Raw genomic sequence first — 20,887 nt, 5'->3', positions numbered from 1 at the left:
CATTGAACTATAAAAGGTCAAAGTTTCCGCGCTTCGAACGGGAGGGGGAGGGGAACTGAATTCGGACAAGGAATAAGAGTCGAGAATGGTACAACTAATCTCCTTCTTTCTCTAATAATTAATGAAATGTCAAAGCTTACGCGCTTCGCGCGGGAGGGGGAGGGAAATCAATTCAGACAAGTATTAAGAGTCGAGAACGGTACAACGAATCGTCTTTTTTCTCTAATAATTTAATGAAACGTCGAAGCTTCCGCGCTTTGCGCGGGAGGAGGTAAACTGAATCTAGACAAGGATTAAACGTCGAGAATGGAACAACGAATCATCTTCTTTCTCTAATAATGTAATGAAAGGTCAAAGCTTCCGCGCTTCGCGCGGGAGGGGAGGGAAACTGAATTTAAACAAGGATTAGAAGACGAGAATGGAACAACGAATCATCTTCTTTCTCTAATAATGTAATGAAAGGTCAAAGCTTCCGCGCTTTGCGCGGGAGGGGGGGGGGGAACTGAATTTAGAGAAGGATTAAGATCCGAGAATGGAACAACGAATCTTCTTCTTTCTCTAATAATGTAATGAAAAGTCAAAGCTTCCGCGCTTTGCGCGGGAGGGGGGGGAACTGAATTTAGAGAAGGATTAAGATCCGAGAATGGAACAACGAATCTTCTTCTTTCTCTAATAATGTAATGAAAAGTCAAAGCTTCCGCGCTTTGCGCGGGAGGGGGGGGGGAACTGAATTTAGAGAAGAATTAAGATCCGAGAATGGAACATCGAATCTTCGAATTCTTTCTCTAATAATTTCATTAAACTATGAAAGGACAAAGTTTCCGCGCTTTGCGCGGGAGGAGGTAAACTGAATCTAGACAAGGATTAAAAGTCGAGAATGGTACAACGAATCGTCTTCTTTCTCTATAAAATGAGGCGTCAAAGCTTACGCGCTTCGCACGGGAGGGGGGGGGACTGAATTCAGACAATGATTGAGAGTCGAGAACGGTACAACGAATCGTCTTCTTTCTCTAATATTTTAATAAAACGTTAAGCTTCTGCGCTTTGCGCGGGAGGGGGGGGGGGAACTGAATTTAGAGAAGGATTAAGATCCGAGAATGGAACAACGAATCTTCTTATTCTTTCTCTAATAATTTCATTAAACTATGAAAGGACAAAGTTTCCGCGCTTCGCGCGGGAGGGGGAGGGGAACTGAATTCGGACAAGGAATAAGAGTCGAGAATGGTACAACTAATCTTCTTCTTTCTCTAACAATTAATGAAAGGTCAAAGCTTCCGCGCTTCGCGCGAGAGGGGAGGGGGAACTAAATTCAAACAAGGATTTAGAGTCGAGAATGGTTCAACGAATCCTCTCCTCTAATTATTTCATGAAACATCAGAGCTTCTGCGCTTCGCGCGTAATGGGGGGGGGGGGGGGGGACAGCGAGCTACCCGAATATGAATTTTTGATATCTTTTCTCGTTTATTTTCGTGATGAATAACACTTTTACAATATAAATATTATGCTCAAATTTTTGCTCGATCGCTTCACTCACTAGCCGAATTGTGAAACCAGAAAATTACTTTTTCGGGCAAGAGGCTATAGCCCCCCCCCCCCCCCGATGGAAATGTCAAAAATTGTACCGGTATGGTGCTTCTAATATGACCTTGTTGATATGTTGAGTTTAAAAAAAAGTTCTGCGCAATTTCGAAATTTCCGGCCCCCCCCCCCCCTTTTGGAAAATCCTGGATCCGCGCCTGCATGGAGAGTAACACTGAAAAAGGGGTCTAAAAGTTTGATGATGTAATGCTTTTGTCGGTCATTTTGTAATTGTGTTTACTACGGACTTTCAAATAATGAATAACATCGTCAGAGTGGTTTTACCAGCGTAAAGATGATTTGTTTCTTCTTTAAAACAAGCAAAGCAATCCTCCATAAACATAACTTGTACATGACGGTATTGTAATCGTTACAAACAAATTAGTTTCGCCCCAAATGCTAAAGAATCATTGAATTATTGTGAATATAGTACTACTGAATAGTACTGAAAGAGTCGAATTGTCAATTTTACGCGGTTTGATCTTTATACTGCCTTGATATGAATTTCAAAATAAATGGAGCCCTCTGTTGAACTAAAAAAAGATAGTGCAGGAACATGTTTTACCGTATCCTTTGGAGCAAACGAAAGCGTTGGCTGCCCTACATTGCTCATCATTCCAATCCCCTCCTACACGCATTTCAACACAATCTTCTCCAATTCCATCGTTGTTGTTGGGTTCGTTGGGTGCCCAATTTCTAAAAGCATAACAAATTAACAGTTATCTTGTTTGATATTTAGAAAATAAACTGTTCTGAGAATTCGTCAACCTATCTTTAAGGGGAAGACCAATTTCCCCTCCTGGTAGATGTCTGACGAAGAGAAAGAAATGCACGCACTTTTTATAGAGAAGTTACAAGGTTACGGAATCAGTTTACGTCAAACGCATAAGAGATAGACACAATCTCAATACATACTACTTATTCTCAAATTGAATTATATTTATTTTAGGCGACGCATACTGTGATCCTCCAATTATTGTCCTTAACGACATTATATGGGTAACAGCTTATGCCCCTCCCAACACTAAGGACTGGGTATGCAACTGGTCATAGGGTTCGTCAAACCTCATCCATATTCATGACACTATACTGGGGATGGATTTCATACTCTTCACGTGATTACAAAACATTAATCCTACATCGGAACCCCTAGCCCTCTTCCGGCAGAAACAAACACACACATACTATTCAAAATGTCTCCAGAGTCGAAAATGGATTATATGAATAGCCGTGATGTATTCAGTTATATTAAATAATAAGTTGGGCTTTATTTAGTTTTTTAAATATTAAAGCAAAAGGGGAGGCAAGTTTCTGGTGTCAACTACAGATAAAAATAGGCCTACTAGTAATAGTAAATATATCCTGACAATGTATAGAGCCAATATGGATAAAATATTGATAACATTTATCTCTTAAAACTTCACGTTTGTTGTTGATGAATTCTTACGTAAATGATGGTGTGGTCCCGTCTATCCATATAAATGTATTGTCGTCTATGCGATCGTAGAGCCCAATCCAGTACACTTCACTGTAGACGGAAGTCTGATCAACTAACCAGTTCTAGATAGAAGATATAGATTTACGGCGTAGAAATTATAATAATAATGATAATTACCATGATATTAATAATTATAGTAATTATAATGATAACAATAATAATGATAAGTACTATTATCATTATTATTGTTATTATCATTATTACACATAATAATAATAGCAATCATTTGTCTTGTTTATCCAGGGTAACCTATTCAGTGTTAGTATTCTTCTCCCTGAGAGCCCCGAAATCATATTACCCCGGCTTTCAATTGCTGAGCAACCATGAAAAGACTCTCAAGCATTCAAGGAATGTCTTCCCATCCGGTACCCATTATCTACATCTGGGTGGAGAGTGGCAACTAGAAGTTAATATCTTGTCAAAGGGCATAAGTGCTGCAGCGGGACTCGAATAATTTGATTCACATTTCAGCGACGTACCCACTAGAGCACATCTACAAAAGGTGGTGAACAGACAGTCATGTCTTTCTACCAATTTTAATTTGTGAAAGCAAGCAAATCAGATATAAATTTTCAGTTGAAAATATATAAGAATGACATGACAAAAAATAAGAAAGTTATGAATGCTTAAAAACCGAGATATACACAGAAATATATATTTATATTACATCACGCACAGTGACATCATAATTATGAACGAATAAGTTTGAAATGTTATGAAAGATTTGATTGTTACCTACAAAATGACCATTATTGTGTAAATTTCTTTTAATGTTGCTAGGTTTTAGATGATTACAGCACCTAGATGCAGATATCTGGGATTACTTCGTTTCACCGGGTCTGAGCATCTTCGAATTACACAAACTTTCGTAAACAGTCATGCCATAATTCCAGAAGGTCGGGTGTAACGTTAGTAAAATATACCCCTCTTGCCAAAGTGTTTGGTCTACTATACTGACACTCCTGAAAAACCTACAGAAATCTACGAAAACTCGCGTCTCGATCCGACATTTTTACGAGATCTATAATCACAAGAATTCGTAACATGCTAGAGATCACCACTTTGATGTGAAAATGTGATTGTTTTTTATTAAATTTACCCGACCTTTCACGAAAGTCCGTGTAATCCGACAACCCGACCCGACCCGAAAGCCCGATTGAAAGCCAGATGTCCGCATGAAGACTTACATTCATATCTTGACTCTCTAGTTTGATGAGGTTTGCATGTCGCTCCTGGCAATACTCCTGAGCCAAATCGAATGTCAATCTAGTCCCAACGACAAGCACGCAGGTATCTTCATACTTCATCCAGCCATCCCCACACTCCGCTGCATGGGAAACAAAGGAAAACAACAAACACGTCTTACAACAACGTTCATTTAATAAACATATTATTCATCTTGCATCAAATTTCATTTTCTATCTAACATGTAAAAATATAGGTTGTTCCGTTTTAAGATAATAAAAGTCTGTTTATGTATTCTAGTGTAATATATCAATATCACGCCTTTTGTTAAAGACGTATACATCGTAATACACGAAATAAAGAATAAGCACGTATAACAAAAAAAAGATGCAGTAACTGCAGTGAATTTTCACATTTATCTCTTTATCTATTAACAAATATGTTTAGTTAACGTAAAAGACTCCATGGTAAAAAAAATAAGGCAGTTCTCTACCGTGACAGATAAAATGGTCTATCCGCCGTATTTGAAACTTAAAATCCTATTATGGATGTTATTCAGGTCTTTTTTTTACTTCTGAAATAAAAACAAACAAAGAAACACATTCTACGGCGGATTCCTCATTGGAGTCATATCAACTAATGACTTACTTGATAGGGCTGGAGGATGAGTGCTTCTCGCTGTGAAAAGAAAACAAATTAAAACAAGAAGATTTAATCCTTTCTACTACTTGATATACTGTTTATCAGAAGAAACTGATCAATTATTTAGAGGAGCACGCATTTAACCATCTGTCTATGAAAACAGCGATAATTATGCGATTATCAGTTAACTTCATTCACCTTTTCTATATCACATTGAAAAAAACTATAAACAAGAAATGACCGTATAAACCACATGGAATGCAAACCGCTAAAATACTATCATCGTTTATAATAGGATAAGTCCGAAATCTAAGAAAGGTGTCTTTAAAATATAAAAGTCAGGAACGCACAGATTAAATTGGATGCAACGGATGCAACAATACCTAATTATTTGAAATCACAACAATAGGTCAAGTAGTGATTCTGCAAGGATGTGAATTAACACCAAAGTATAACTCATAAAGTTGATACATGTAGTAACACTCGTCTGGTGATAATAATAATAATAATAATAATGATAATGATAATAGTGATAATGATAATAATAATAATGATACTGATAATAATAATAGCAATGATAATAATAATGATGATGATAACCTTAATTATGATGACGATGGTAAGGATTATGAAGAAGAAGAATAACAATAATAATAATGATAATTATAAAAATAATGATAATAATGTACACAATTGCATTTATAACGCGCCATCAATCTACTAAACGATTTTCAATTAAACTTACGTGGAGTTGGAGGACGTGGAGAAGTTGATGTAAAGACTGGAATAAAAAGAAACATGTGTGATATATCATTATGTTAGATTTGTTTTGATTTCTGTTTTATCACCTTGTATTGGTTATGGTTCTAGTTATATATACTCTTAAGTCAGAGTGTTAAACCATTATCTAAAAGAATTGCCAGAGTATTTAAAACTTTATGATGCATCATATAAAACCTTAAACATATTAAAATACATTTTATGTGTATATGATTCAAAGAGACTTGAATACAGGAATCATCCGATTGTATCACAATTTTTAATGAATATGCATCTCAAAACTGATTATAAACTTTGGCTCCCTTATTCCAGCTGTAACGCAAAAACACCAAACAGAATACAACTAGGCCCCCAAAACGATCAGGGAAAATGTGCAATTCAATCAATCTATAAAGAAAGAATTAACGACTTCAATCAAAATGATTTCATTCTATCTTTATAGCTCAGTCGCACTACAAATAACCGACACCAAACTACTTCTAAACCGACCGATTCATGGCCATTGGGGAGATTGGGTGCTTTGTTCGGTCTCTTATCGGTCCGGATTCAGTGTGGTCGATGTGACGTGGTGAGATGGGTCCGCCACACTGCCAAACAGACCCCACACCGAATAAAAACGGACCATTTCTCGTCCATTCATGTCAATACAAGTTTTACTCGGTCTCTTCTCAGTCTGATGTCAGAGTTGTCAGTGTGTCTAGATGTAGCTGAAGTCTCTTGACGGTCTGGTGTCAGAGATGTCAGTGTGTCTGGGTGTAGCTGAAGTCTCTTGTCTGTCTGGTGTCAGAGATGTCAGTGTCTGGGTGTAGCTGAAGTCTCTTGTCGATCTGGTGTCAGTGTAGTCAGTGTGCCTGGGTGTAGCTGAAGTCTATTGTCGGTCTGGTGTCAGAGTTGTCAGTGTGTCTAGATGTAGATGAAGTCCCTTGTCGGTCTGGTGTCAGTGTAGTCAGTGTGTCTGAGTGTAGCTGAAGTCTCTTGACGGTCTGGTGTCAGAGTTGTCAGTGTGTCTGGGTGTAGCTGAAGTCTCTTGACGGTCTGGTGTCAGTGTAGTCAGTGTGTCTGGGTGTAGCTGAAGTCTCTTGACGGTCTGGTGTCAGTGTAGTCAGTGTGTCTGGGTGTAGATGAAGTCCCTTGTCGGTCTGGTGTCAGTGTAGTCAGTGTGTCTGGGTGTAGCTGAACTGATACAGACGCTCCACTTGTAAGGTTAGACGTACCGGTTGGTCTGGCGCATATGTACTTCTGAGGAGCAATGCATTGTTCATCATTCCACTTTCCAGTATTAGCTAACATTTCTACGCAGTCTTCATGAAGACCGTCACTTTCGTTTGGTTCGTTCGGCATCCAGTTGCTGATTGAAAAAAAGGTATAAATTATTACTTGTTTTCTTTGTTATATAAAAGGGGTATCTAAAACCCGAGTATCAGAGCATAAATAATAGTCAATCGATACGTTGTAAACAAGCATTTCACTAACATCAGCACTCGCGTAATGCCAATAACTTGGCATTACAACTTGGCAGTAGCAAGGAATCATTTCTTTTTTTTATAATTCGCGTTTCATAAAGATGGTATTCGAACTAAATTCATAACCAACGTTGATTTAGATAACGATTATAATATGTCTGATGTTTGATAAAGATGTTATATACTCGACTTTTAAGGTACATGATACAAGTTAACTCCACACTTATGTCAAGGAAATATTAAATAAATTTGAAAGGTTGGAATAATTTTTAAACCTCATTTCATATAAACGATTGTGACAATGGGATTTATTATCTTCTCAGTAGAACTTTATTGATCAATCTCTATGAATGTTTATATATATATTATCATCACTTTTGCGTCATATCATGCTAACACGTAACACGTGGACTTATTAGCGGATATCTATACAGGATGTCATGGTGAGTTCTTATTTCTTTCTTTATCTAAACTTTCAAACATGACGGACGCATTTCATAAAGTAACAGTAACACATAATACATTTGCTAGCAGCTGTCCAAGGGCCTATTATATGGACATGCAATATCCTAAAACTTACTCGTAATCATTTGGTCCCAGTTCTGTGCCATCTACCCAGACAAACTCGTACATTTCTCTTTTATCAGTCAATCCTAGCCAGAAACCATCATCACCGAACCCGGAAATCAGATTTGCTATAAAATCCTTCAGGAAACAAAAACAAATATATTTGGAATGAAATTTTGCTTATGCTTAGAGAAACGTCAAAAATCCAGAATCAAGGCATTTTCAACATTTAATCGAATTCCGGTGGTACCCTGTTAGGTAGAATGCACAAAATGGCATGAAAGGGTCTTCCAGCTTCTATGTTTACTTTTGTTTACTTGTTCACATTTCCTCCAAAAAGTTCTCCCCTCCCTCTCTCTCCTCTTCTCCGCTAACCATTTTGCAAGGAGGCAGACAAATTAAATTATGTTTCACATTCGTCTGCCAACAGAAAGATATGTGTCAATTGTTTCACAGAGTATGTGCCTTTAATAACATCCTTCTGACTCTAAACAGACGGATTAATGGATTAAGAGCAACAAGTCAAAGGACGACAGAGGATTAAACCAGGGTCCATGATTAAACTAACCATTTTCTCCACAAGAAACGAATAGTATCCCTACCTCTCTTGCCCTAGTCCCCCCCCCCCCCCATCCCTAAAACAAACCCAAAGCACTCACATTCAATCCCTGTGTCTTGACGACGACCAAATCTGAGTTAAGATATTGGCAGTAGTCTCTGGCGCTGTTGAACACATCTCGGTTTGTCACGACCAAGATACACTGTTCATCGTACTTGTACCATCCCTCTGGACACGGTGGCTCGTAATTCAGTGCTAAATAAATGGACACGTACCGGATAATTAGGTAAAACATAATAAAAAAGAAAAGATTCAAGAGAATTGTTCTGTTTGGAGTCGTTTTGGCCGTGTGGTTGAAGACCCATAGCCCATGAGACTAAAATAGTCGATCTCGCGGGCCTCATATTTTGTTATACCTTAGAAGCGGATCCAAGATTTCGTTAAAGGGAATAAATATTCAAAACTTTCGTCTCTGAGAGACGGGGTAATAATATAATATAATTTCCACAAATTAGCATGAATTTTATTTTTAGATATGTAAAATGTTCAGGCACTACTTAAATTACACCATTAGTAATACGTTGGTGTGTAGTGTTTATTAAATATTAAATGCCTGGTCACAGATTTAGTTTCTGCCATTTTTTTCTCTTTTCTTATTAACTCCTGATTTAATAAACTCAAATCATAGTACATACAAAACAGTTTCCATTGGAAGCTCAGCCTATCGACAATCATAATATGGCTCTATGGACAGCCCCCCCCCCCCCTATCCAAACAAACAAATGAGACAAAATATATGAAATTATACGACCAATGTAATTGTGCAAGTACAGGAAATATGATGTCCAGAACTTTCTGAATGCTGGCGGCTGTAGGTTAAAATCTTTAAAATTTGTGTTATCTTACATAATGACACATTCACGAAGAGAAAATAACAGTGACTTACTTGTTGGTGGGGGTCCAGTCGCACCTATACGTAAATGGAAAACCAGGTTTAGATATTAGTTATAGTATTGCAGTAATAAAAAGTGTGCCATTGAATATATCTGGATATTTTTGTTCATAAGAAATTATATTATTTACGCGATATGAATTTTTTAAGATCCAGATATTAAGCTTTACTTGTTTTAATCATAATCATTAACAAATCTATAGCTCTCTAGAATCGAATCTTAAATATTTTTTTCTTAAATTGTTGCTTCGTTAGCATGCAACTGTTTTATGCCGTACCCAGATACTCATATATGTGTATATTTTCGCAGTGGCTTTGAATGTGTACGTAGGCCCAGTTCACACTAAGCTAGATACATCACTGCTTGAAGATTATATATATGAACCAACAAAATGAGGAGTAGTCATTTTAAAAATACGCCAGAACTCACGGCGCGATTCTTCTGAACCGTCGTTTATATCGCAGTAAATGAACGGATTCGTTAGTTCATAACATCGATGATGAATTGTTTGCCCCGAACGTCATAGATAAGGCCCATTTACCGCTTAATGTTGCTTTTTATCATTTAGACCCCATACTTACTTTAAGAGACACTAAATAACACAACTTTGTGTTTCAGAGGATAATTAATTTTTAAAATGTTAAAGGTACAGATACACGTATATTTTTATCGAGAATATTTAAAATAATAACCAATATTAAACAATACAATATTTAAAGTAAAAAGTTGTCAATAAACCTGCTTACTACTAAACTTGTTTTATTCATAATACAAATTCATTTTCGATTAAAAAAACGGATTAATTTAAATTTGAACCCTTTTTTTTATCTGAACGTTTTAATTATTGGGTTTTTTTACATAAAATTTAAGTAGAAATTATTAAGCAATTCAGGTAGATATCTTAAATGGAAAATTGACAACTAACCTAGTGCTCTTTCACAGATCGGGTTAGCCATTCCAAGACATTGCTCATCATTCCACAAACCGTTGGAATATATCTCAACACAGTCCTCATGTAATTCATCTTTCTCGTTTGGTTCATTGGGCGCCCAGTTACTAAAGACAGACGAAATAAATAGAACAGGCGGTTATCAGAGCCATCGTTACACACATTATGTAGTCGACTTTTTCAGTTAACCCCGACTCTACTTCTAAAATCACGTTTAAACAAAGAGAAAAATTATCTAATTTAGACCACAGACTTAATTCCTTTCTTAAAACAACAAAACCAAACAAAAGCCTAAAAAACAACGTCGGGTTTCAATATTTCCTAGAATACGGGCTACCGAGTTTGGTCTTTAGTTGAACTCGAGATGACGTCTATTGGTTTGTATTGTGGTTGGTCAACAAAGCCATATTGTGCCCATCTAGAACCAGGTTGACCAAACTCACATGACTCTGGATGTTATACCTCAGTCACATCAACGGAAACGATATCAGACCGACTACAGATCGTTTACAGTCGATTTTAAAGTCGGATAAGCGGTGTGACTGAGGTTTGAAACCCCAGTAAACCGAAAACAGACCCAACAAACAAATACATTACCCTAATGGCCAAGTATCGGTCAGCTTGGAATAGGTTTTAGAGTCGGTTAGGCAGTGTGACGGATTTATTAAGAACGACCTCAAGAAGCCAATGTTTTATGTAACATCGAAGCTTCATTTTTAGTACTTTTTCATAATCGTATTATCTTATCTTGTTACATTACCATTATATGTCCTCGCATATATATTTATGTAACTATGTATTGTTCGTTGTGGGGATATCATAATGAAAAAAATAAAACGTAAATAGCCAGTAGGAGAGAATCAGTATTTGGTCAAAATAGAAAGTAGTACCCTATTGCTAAGTTAGCTCCTCTTAGATGAAATAAATTTGATATTATCTCCTCCAGATTTACAATCGATCAAAATATATAATTCATTTCAACATTAGAAACTGCATATTAAACCTTTAAGATTGCATAATTCGCTTTATCAAAGGATATTTTGTTATATAATAGGCCTACATACATCATCACATCAGCTTATAATGTTGAAGAATACAAGAAACAAAACCGCTTTACAAAAAGTTGGAGAACATCTTTCCGAATAAAATCGATAATAACGTATCTGTTACTTTGCACTAAATTGAGCTGTATTTTACCTGAATACATGGCCAGTTCCAGATATTATTCTTATTATTTCTTCAAATTATCTACGAAGTAGATTGAACCTCAGTTTTATTTTATTCTTTTAATGTAACCTTTCTTAAAATTGTGATGATTGTTAAATGTTATGTTGAAATGTAATTATTTTGTCTGTATTTATATATTTATATTTGTATGTACATGTAAAGCATCTTTAAATGTCCGAGGCAAATTTTATGTATTTTTTTACATGACAATAAATTATCTTGAATCTTGAATCTTGAATCTTGAACGAAGTTTCAGGAAGGATCTTACTTACTAGTAATCTGCTACTGTGCCATCAACCCATTTCCATTGAAGGGCTCCCCTGTCCGATAAACCAATCCAAAATACCGAATCGGCGGCGAGTAGCGGTGTCAACCAGTCCTGAAAATAAACAAAATGATTTATTAAACATAATCTTGAGTTCCGGAAACGGTCAAATATTTCCAGGTTTATATGTGAACATTTATGTCATTCGTTTATAAAAACAAGATAACTTAGCAATGCTTGGATGAATAGACATCATATAAAAGCAAGATAATCTAGCAATACGTGGATGAGTAGACATCATATAAAAGCAAGATATCCGGTGCTGCCAGACTATAACATAATGCAATAAATCTATCGCATGGCATCTGAAAATAATTATTAAAGAAATGTTATAATAACTGAGTAATAATCGAAACGCAACAAGGCTTTTAAAGAAAATGTCGGGACCTGTTCAGGCCGAGTATTTGCCTACCTTCAACACTTCCCCACGTATACACATACACATTCCCCGAATTTTTCTTTCCCACCCCTCCCTTTTTTTAGGGGGGGGGGGGGTTCACATGATATGATCATTACATGAAAAAAAGAATTAAATACACTTTCTCGAAACGAAGCTCCCCACAAAATTGACTTTAAGAATGCGGCAGTAAACTGTGAAAGATTGTTTTGCATGCCCCCGATGTCAATCAAACAACACATATTTATCAAGAGTCTCCGATCAATTTTGAATCTGCTTAGAATGGATATACCCAGTTGTTCAAATGGTCAAGATGAAATGTTCAGAAAACATTATTTACTACATTTTGTTAAATGATAAGTCAAGTCGTTTCAAATCAGGACATTTGTCGACACACCACAAAGAAATCAACATGCATATATATCCACATACAGTTAACAAGTTTGGAGTTTTAAATAATTATCCTACACATTGTTATATTAAAGGCTACGTAAATATATTTTTTCCACAAAATCCTCAATCATATCACTATGATGTATATTGTCTGACATGCGGTTTAACCCAAGATTCTGTCTCAAAATGATACTTACACTTTTGGGCTCGTCCTTGATCATGACCAGATCTGCATTCAAACTAATACAGTAGTCTCTTGCATTGGTTCTGACCATTCGATTGTACACAGGTAGAGAACACGTTCCTCTGGCTCGTATAGCGTCCATCCAGGTTCACAAGTTTGGCCTAAAACAGCTGGCGAGGAGAATGGGAGAGACAGGGGGAGGAAAGGGGGAGGAAATGGGGAGAGAGAGAATTTGTGAGTGGGGGAGAGAGGGAGAGAAAGAGAGAGAGGGAGAAAGAGAGAGAGAGAGAGAGAGAGAGAAGGAGAGCGAGAGAGAGAGAGAGGAAACAAACCCATATTGTATTATTATTATTAGTAGTAGTAGTAGTATCACTATTATTATCATTATTATTATCACTATTAATATTATTATCATTACTTGATGCGTATTTACATAGATGCCTAGAATATTATCAAATGTAGATTGCCAGTAATAGTAATAGTAATAGTAAGAGATATTTTCTCCTGGTGTATTTCCTAATTCTAAATAAATCCCACAAGTTGAACCTCAACCCTGGCCCAAATACTATATTTAATCCTTTCCCGTAAAGCGGGGCTGCACTACTTGTAATTACTTGTGCCCTCTATATATATATCCAACAATGCCTAAGCGGGACTCGTTGATCCCCCATGATCTCCTTTTTCGTATGTTCATTGAGAGCTTATTTGATGAAATAACCACCTGCCAGTACTGGAAGCTCTAATCCCTCCTGGCCAAAATAGTGCAGATAGGCTTTAAGGTAACATGATTATAGCGAATTTCAAACATAACCCTAACCCTAACATCTTTGACAAAATTAAGTGGGGCAATCGTCGCCGGAGCTTGCTCAGAATAAGGAACGTCAGTTGATAAATGTAAAATAATAAACGGTTTATTGATATAATTAGTTGAAATAAACGAAGATGATTATTTTGCTCAATCATATTTCTTCGTAACCTTTGAACAATATTAGAGGGACTAGATAACATTGTTCAGATGAGAGAAAATGGTGGTAAAGGAGTGACTGTAATGCTAGATTTAGGCCTATACAGTTAAAGATAATTCCAAATTTTTAGTGAAAACAGACCATTATTAATTAAAACGATTGGGAAAAACTTATCTGATAGATTCCAGAATTCTCCAAACTGTACTTATTATAATTTAATTGAATTGTTGGTGAATTTAACAGTCACAAAGCAATGAATTGGCTCTTCATACCATTCCAATCATTTAAGTGTTGACAGATTTTAAAAGCTTGCCATATTTTCATGTAAAAACGGTTGGGAAAATGTTTAATTGGTTTGAAGAATTTACTGTTAGCGGGTGTCGCACAGTGACGCCTTCAAAGAAAACCATGAATATATTTGTGGTTTGAGAATTTTTTCAGGATTTTTTGCGTGTTAGATGGTTAGTAGAGTAGAAGGAATATAACAAGTAACATGTCATACAAAAATTACGCAGTTTTTTCATCGACCTTCAACAATTTTACCGGTTCACTTTACTACCTTCTTAATTAACATACTTTTACTCCAAACACATTAGAACTTGAGGAGACTGTGTTTTGCCTTCAATACGTATACATGTATATAATTCGCAATCTCTAATATTTATTTTTGCCTTCTCAGTTGATGATCAAATTGCTATAGTCATTGACATAATTCAAATATTTGCCTAATTTATCTTCACAAAGTAAACAGACGGCGTATATATAGGGAGTAATTACATCCAACAACCACGATACGTCTGTGATAACCCATAATGCAATTCGTCTAATGATACTCTATTGACCATAATTTAATAATGAATGTCAAGTACGCCGGGACGCCTAACCCGGTCAAAGTGACAGGGGAGGGGCATTTGGGATCTTCTACCGCTATAGTTTCTTTTTGTCAATAGCGGGCTAAATGAACTCCAAACTTAAACAAATAGACATCAGCAAATAAAATGATGTCATTATTAGCTGCGAAGAAGGTGGGTGTGATGAGGGGCGGTCGTAGAGCTTGCTAGCATCATGATTATAAACTATACTTAGCTTCCAACAGTTAGTTAACGAAATGCGTGGAATATATGCATATGTAACTGCTTTGTATAACCTGCTTTCTAGTTATGTCTTGCTTATTATGTATAATCCTTGCCAACACACAAATACACACGCACACACACGCGGTATTTAAAGGTAATCAGTGTTTTTGTAAATATATGTGTCTTATTAGATTATTTTGATGAATGGCCCTCTCCAAGCTTACGACCCTGTCATGAATTACTGGAAACGTCAACATATGAAGGCAAGCAACTGACCCTATATACAACACCATATTATTATTTAAGCACTCGCCTACCGATGAGTCTCTGTCTTTCCTGTCCGCTTGGAGGAAGCGTTCTTGGCTCAAATAGTGGTGAGAAAGGTAGTGAAAACTGTATCACATTGTTCCTAGGTGAGCCTTAACCCTTTTCCCTAACCTATACTTTGAAATGGAACCTTGGCTGCTTTATCAAGGTTCATGTGCGAATGACCGCAACAAAAAAGGTGAATGTTTAGGTTTAGGGTTAGGTTTACGGTCTGGTTTATGATTATATTTAGGGTTAGGTTTAGGGTTGGGTTTAGGATCAGGTTTAGGGGTTAGGTTTAGGTTTAGGTTTAGGGTCAGGTTCGTGATTATATTTAGGGTTAGGTTTAGGGTTAGGCATATTGTTGTGCCTGCAGTCAAAGTTAAGAATTCGATCGGTGTAGGAAATTAACGCGGAGCAATTTTGGCAGGAGCATGAGTCGAGCAACCCAAAGAACTATGTCGCCTTCAAGGCTAGATTTAGTAAAGAATCCTCCAAAGTGATGGGGGGAATTACCCTCAAATTTCATGACTTGGATACGCCCCTGAGGGTATAAACCGATTAAATAAAAGGCAATCATAATCATAGTGAAGTGACTGCAAAACTAGCATACGATATCAATAAAATCAAAATAACATCTAATATACTATTTGCTTATTAACATTTCCTAGATTTACAAATAATCTAACTTTTATTTTGCAGACACTTCTTTTAAATGAAAACATTTGATACACTCATTATGGCACAAATATAGCGTCACATGATAGAGATATTTGATTTCCTTCTTTTTCTTAAGTGTTAATAAATATTTCAACACTCAATTTATGTTTTTGTGCGATTATGAATTCTTCTCAGGTTTTATTTTAAAGGTACTATGTCCCATTCGCAGGCCAAAAAAATGAAAAGGTTAAATTCCAACGGCATTTGAAAGATGATACTAATTTAGAACTTCCCTAAAAAAGATGGGGCTTGAAAATGTCTTCAAGTGGGAAAATAATGACTATTAGTTGTCAAATCGACTTAGGAGCTATAGAGCCAATAAGTAATAGTCTTGATTTTCAGACCATTGTACCGAATGGTCATACGTTTAAGGTGCGCAAAGATTCAATCAGTTTAATTTTGGCCATCACAAGAAGTGGGTTATTGATGTAGACAAATGATAATGTACCCTTTACAGCTCATTTCATGTATGTTATTACCAAAGAAGAAAAAGCCAGCCAATCAGTCACTCAATAGTGTCTCACAGTGAAGTCTAGCAAGTAAAAGGGTTTCCTTGCATAATTTGAATATTAGGACACTGCTAACGTTTATTTCACAGATAGGACATACATGATATATTCATAATTCCTGCAAAGTTCTACAGAATTTGAGGTTGGCTGCAAAAGGGACATAGTACCTTTAATAAGAGGAAATAATTCAATACAGAATCTCATTCTTGAAGTGAAAATCATCATCTCAGTGGTTTATTTTTCAAGTAATTGGAAAGACACATTATTTATTTATTTATTTATTTACAAATATTTATACAGGATGACAATATCAACCAAGGCTGTTTTTCATATTGGTCCTGTATATACATACATGGTAGAATACAAACATTTGTTTTGTCAGCGGCTCTAGTATTTAAGTTATAAACAGCTAAAAAAAATAATTTCTCCTTTCTTCAAATGTTTGCCATTTCATTAATTGTTATTAAATCATCACCTCTAACATTTTCAAAGTCATAGTTGGATGTAATTATACGTGCTGCTCTCTTTTGTAACCGTACGAGTAACTCTTTATTTTGCCTTGAGCAATCTCCCCAGGTTGTGCATGAATAGTCAATACATGGTAAAATAATTGTATTATACGTGAGCTTTAAGGATTTAACATCTAAATATTGGGACATATTACGTAATGAGAACAGTTTCATAGAAATCAATCTGGTAAGTCTTTTAACAATAATATCCCAAGTAAGGTGTTCATCAATTTCCACCCCTAAACATTTAAAACTATATGACTTTTAAATGTTAGGATTTAGTGCCCTGGTTGATCCATGCAGACTTTTTGCCCTTTTTTTTTTACTTTAATGTCCAAATATGGAGAAGGGAAACAAAAAGATGTTTTTACTTTTTTTTTTTACAAGAATGACTACCTCTAAAATCCCCGACAAACATGTAAAAGGGTTATCAAATTTATATGGGGGCGCGTGGTTATACAATGTGTATCAAACTATGAATACAACTCTTTGACGAGGGGCGTGTTGCCCCCTGAATAACCTGCTACACTTCTATTGTGTTCTTTGTTATGTTCTCTGTTTTCATAATGAGAAGAATATATGCCATCATAGCCAATGTGTAGATAAATAATACAAGAATGCTTTGTCTATTTTACAACAGCCATGTTTAATTACGCATTTTTCTTCTATATAGGTAATATACAACATTAGAAAGATTCATAACACTTTCCAACTACATGTGTCTTCTAAAAACTTCCACAATCCCAAGTAGTTCATAGGCGAATAAGCAATATGTGGGCGCAACGTGTACCAAGAACTTACCTTGCACTGTGACAGCAGCGAGTAAAAGTAATCTGAGAATCATCTTGAATAGGATAGCAAACACATCACCTTCCGAATGTACGACAGCTATCTATTACCACCAACCAATGGTAGTAAAACTATAGTCCTATTATCGACGAATATCGCCTGAACTTTCGCCGAGTAAAGGAGGTGTTAACCCGAGAAGAAGTAGAAAAGATGTACCCACTACCGAGAACGGAACTTGGGATTTAAGAAAATAGCCAAAAGTCTGTTCTTGGAGGGGCCAATTTCCGGATGTATCTGTGCCACCGAACCAGGGACTAATCAACCCACCACTAAAATCAAGTTTACTTAAAAATGGTGATAACACACTATACTTTTATCTTGCAACTCTGAGGTTCAAAGTCATTTCATTCACTGCCTTATTTTCATTTTGTAAGATTCGAACTTTATCATGGGTTTGTTATCGGGTTGTTTATCTACAAGTATAGTTTTGTCTAAACACGAATTTTGCTCAAGAGGGTGTCATGGGTCCACCTGTGATGGTACTAACAGGATCAGTCTGTACAGCTACGGGAGATAATATTCACATAAGTCATCATAGACTTTCAATACTACTACTAATAATAACTATACACAGTTGTTGTATAGCACATATTACATATTTAACAATGTCTCCATGCGCGTCCAAACAACTTTGGATTTAATCAGCCTAATTACCCTCATTAAGGCTGAATGTTCAGCTGTGTAAATATTGGCAATTTCGGGGTCCGTACCATGTGATTTCTGGTGATACCTGGTGACTTATCCCCTAGACCACTACGCCTCTCACTAATAATTCTTGATATATCTGTTTACTTCTGACAATAATCAAATAATCGTTTTTAAACAATTTACCAGTCAATATCAGGCATCTAAACAACGATCACAACGCAGAACTTTCTCAACCTCTGCACTCTAAATCAGACTGTGGGGGCTTTACTTGCCCAAATTACTACACATATACATATACAATATATACAATATTGAGGACATATACACATATATACTCCAGCTAAACCATATAAATGGTTTACCCCCCCCCCCCCACTCTCGTTTGCAGGAAAAGGAAGCATCAATAAGCACTAGGTGTCTCATATTATTATCGAAAGTGACATTTCATGTATGTGTTTTAAAATTCTTATTTATCTATTTGTCTATTTTGTTTTCTGTTAGTTTTTTTTTTGTACATCCCTCCCACCATTTTCTCACATGATTTGTTTTCTTTCTAAATACATTTCTAACATGGCGCATGCAGTAGTATTTCTAACTTTGCAAAGCTTTGGAAGGATTATGGTGGTGTACGAGATCTTATTGCATCTTACTGCTCAAGACAACAATAATTCCATAGAACATAGAAATCCAGAGAATTATCTTAGAATATTGCTTCAGGGGAAGCTGAAAAGATTCCGTTGGTCAATATTTCCATTTATTTGCTTATAGAGTTATGATCAAAATTTTGATTATAATCGAATCTTTGAGTTTAAAAAAATATCTTAAAGCCTATCTGCACTAATATACATATACATATATACAATATATACAATATTGAGGACATATAACATACATAATCCACTCCAGCTAAACCATATAAATGGTTTATCCCCCCCCCACTCTCGTTTGCAGGAACAGGAAGCATCAATAAGCACTAGGTGTCTCATATTATTATTCGAAAGTGACAATTCATGTCTTTGTGTTTTAAATTCTTATTTATCTATTTGTCTATTTTTGTTTTCTGTTAGTTTTTTTTTTGTACATCGCCTCCCACCATTTTCTCACATGATTTGTTTTTCTTTCTAAATACATTTCTAACATGGCGCATGCAGTATTTTCTAACTTTGCAAAGCTTTGGAAAGGATTATGGTGGTACGAGATCTTATTGCATCTTACTGCTCAAGACAACAATAATTCCATAGAACATAGAAATCCAGAGAATTATCTTAGAATATTGCTTCAGGGGAAGCTTGAAAAGATTCCGTTGTCAATATTTCCATTTATTTGCTTATAGAGTTATGATCAAAATTGATTATAATCGAATCTTTGAGTTTAAAAAAATATCTTAAAGCCTATCTGCACTAATATGGGCATAGGGATTAGACCTCCCTTCACGGTCACTAGCAGGAAGTTATCTCACCAAATCAGCTCTCAATTAACAGTAGAAAAAGGAAACATGGGGATCCAAAGGGTACCACTTAGGCATTGTTGCTGCATAGAGGGAACAAGTAGCCACAAGTAGTGCAGTCCCGCTTAAGTTTTAAAAGCATCTTGTCCATACAAAGGTGAGGGTATTCGAAATATTTGTGTAAAAAGAGGGGACTTGCAAATTCCTGGAGTGGAAAATTGTATGCAATATTAAATAATCACAAAGACAAATCACACAAATCACAAATCTCGTAACTTGAATTTAATTATAGTACATGAGCGCACTATCCACAAATTGAATCTTGAAATGAAATAGAAATTCATCACGATTCTTCTTTTGAGAACCTTGATCAGCCATATCACAACAACCAAACACATTAAACCGATTTGATTTCAAGATTAATATCTAATGTTTATAGGTTACGCGTATATGGTAAAATTATCATAAAACAAACGAGATAAAGATGGAGATAAGTTTGCTATCAGAATACTTGAACGTACTGAGATGAAATACACGATTTGGCCTGTAACTGATATTTTATACTATATTATTTATCGATGTATTTCAAATGTTAATATCAGTAAATGTAGAAGCATATATTTATTGAAAACTACATTAAAAAGACAATGAAAATACGCATAAGTAGGTTAGTAGAAAAGTATAGGCCGGTTCATTGGTTATTACTTCGGTTGGATTGCTTTTATATGTCCATGTATTCTATTAGATAAATTTAAGTTGAAGGGCCGGGTAACTTTGTCTTAGATTCTTAGAAATAATCCTTGATTTAGCTCATGCTGCAATGATAATTATAAACCTTTAGGTCAGTCAGGAACTCCATGACTTATACAAGCCGATCGCCCGTCTAATTATCAAGATAGTAATGATTGGAATTACAAATTTTGAAAACCGTTTTAGTTTTAGTTTTAGTTGTGAGATGTACACTATTCTGCATCCTTTCTTATAAAGTTCTAAGTATTCCTTCATATATCGTAAAACCCTGAATTTCAGTTTGATTCCTTATTTGTAATTTTCCGCTGTGATAATTGAATCTTACCTATAATTGTGTTTAGCCACAATAGTTCGCGAGATAACTCATTGGACTATGAATATTTGCACAGAAATCACAGTTGTTCATTA

The 20,887-nt window shown here is 35.8% G+C and overlaps 2 protein-coding genes across 2 annotated transcripts in view; both read right to left on the bottom strand.

Annotated features, from left to right (window-relative positions):
- The window catches only part of LOC584452 (macrophage mannose receptor 1), a gene marked incomplete in the record, with an annotated part of 61,999 nt that overhangs the window by 40,429 nt on the left and 683 nt on the right, over nucleotides 1–20,887 (bottom strand). The window contains 12 exon segments of the mRNA XM_030972791.1: nucleotides 2,144–2,274; nucleotides 3,026–3,138; nucleotides 4,264–4,403; nucleotides 4,910–4,939; nucleotides 5,649–5,684; nucleotides 6,898–7,031; nucleotides 7,727–7,851; nucleotides 8,373–8,527; nucleotides 9,219–9,242; nucleotides 10,151–10,281; nucleotides 11,674–11,780; nucleotides 12,714–12,870. Of these exon segments, the coding sequence (XP_030828651.1) occupies nucleotides 2,144–2,274; nucleotides 3,026–3,138; nucleotides 4,264–4,403; nucleotides 4,910–4,939; nucleotides 5,649–5,684; nucleotides 6,898–7,031; nucleotides 7,727–7,851; nucleotides 8,373–8,527; nucleotides 9,219–9,242; nucleotides 10,151–10,281; nucleotides 11,674–11,780; nucleotides 12,714–12,842 (1,255 nt within the window).
- LOC105440223 (C-type mannose receptor 2-like) overlaps nucleotides 18,083–20,887 on the bottom strand; it is a 35,027-nt gene continuing 32,222 nt past the window's right edge. The window contains exon 28 of the mRNA XM_030972660.1: nucleotides 18,083–18,138. Within this exon, the coding sequence (XP_030828520.1) occupies nucleotides 18,083–18,138 (56 nt within the window). The remainder of the gene's footprint in view (nucleotides 18,139–20,887) is intronic.

The sequence above is a fragment of the Strongylocentrotus purpuratus genome, unplaced genomic scaffold, assembly GCF_000002235.5.
Source record: "Strongylocentrotus purpuratus isolate Spur 01 unplaced genomic scaffold, Spur_5.0 spur5_scaffold_6, whole genome shotgun sequence".
Classification (NCBI taxonomy): domain Eukaryota; kingdom Metazoa; phylum Echinodermata; class Echinoidea; order Camarodonta; family Strongylocentrotidae; genus Strongylocentrotus; species Strongylocentrotus purpuratus.
This window is presented reverse-complemented; position numbering and strand designations above follow the sequence as displayed.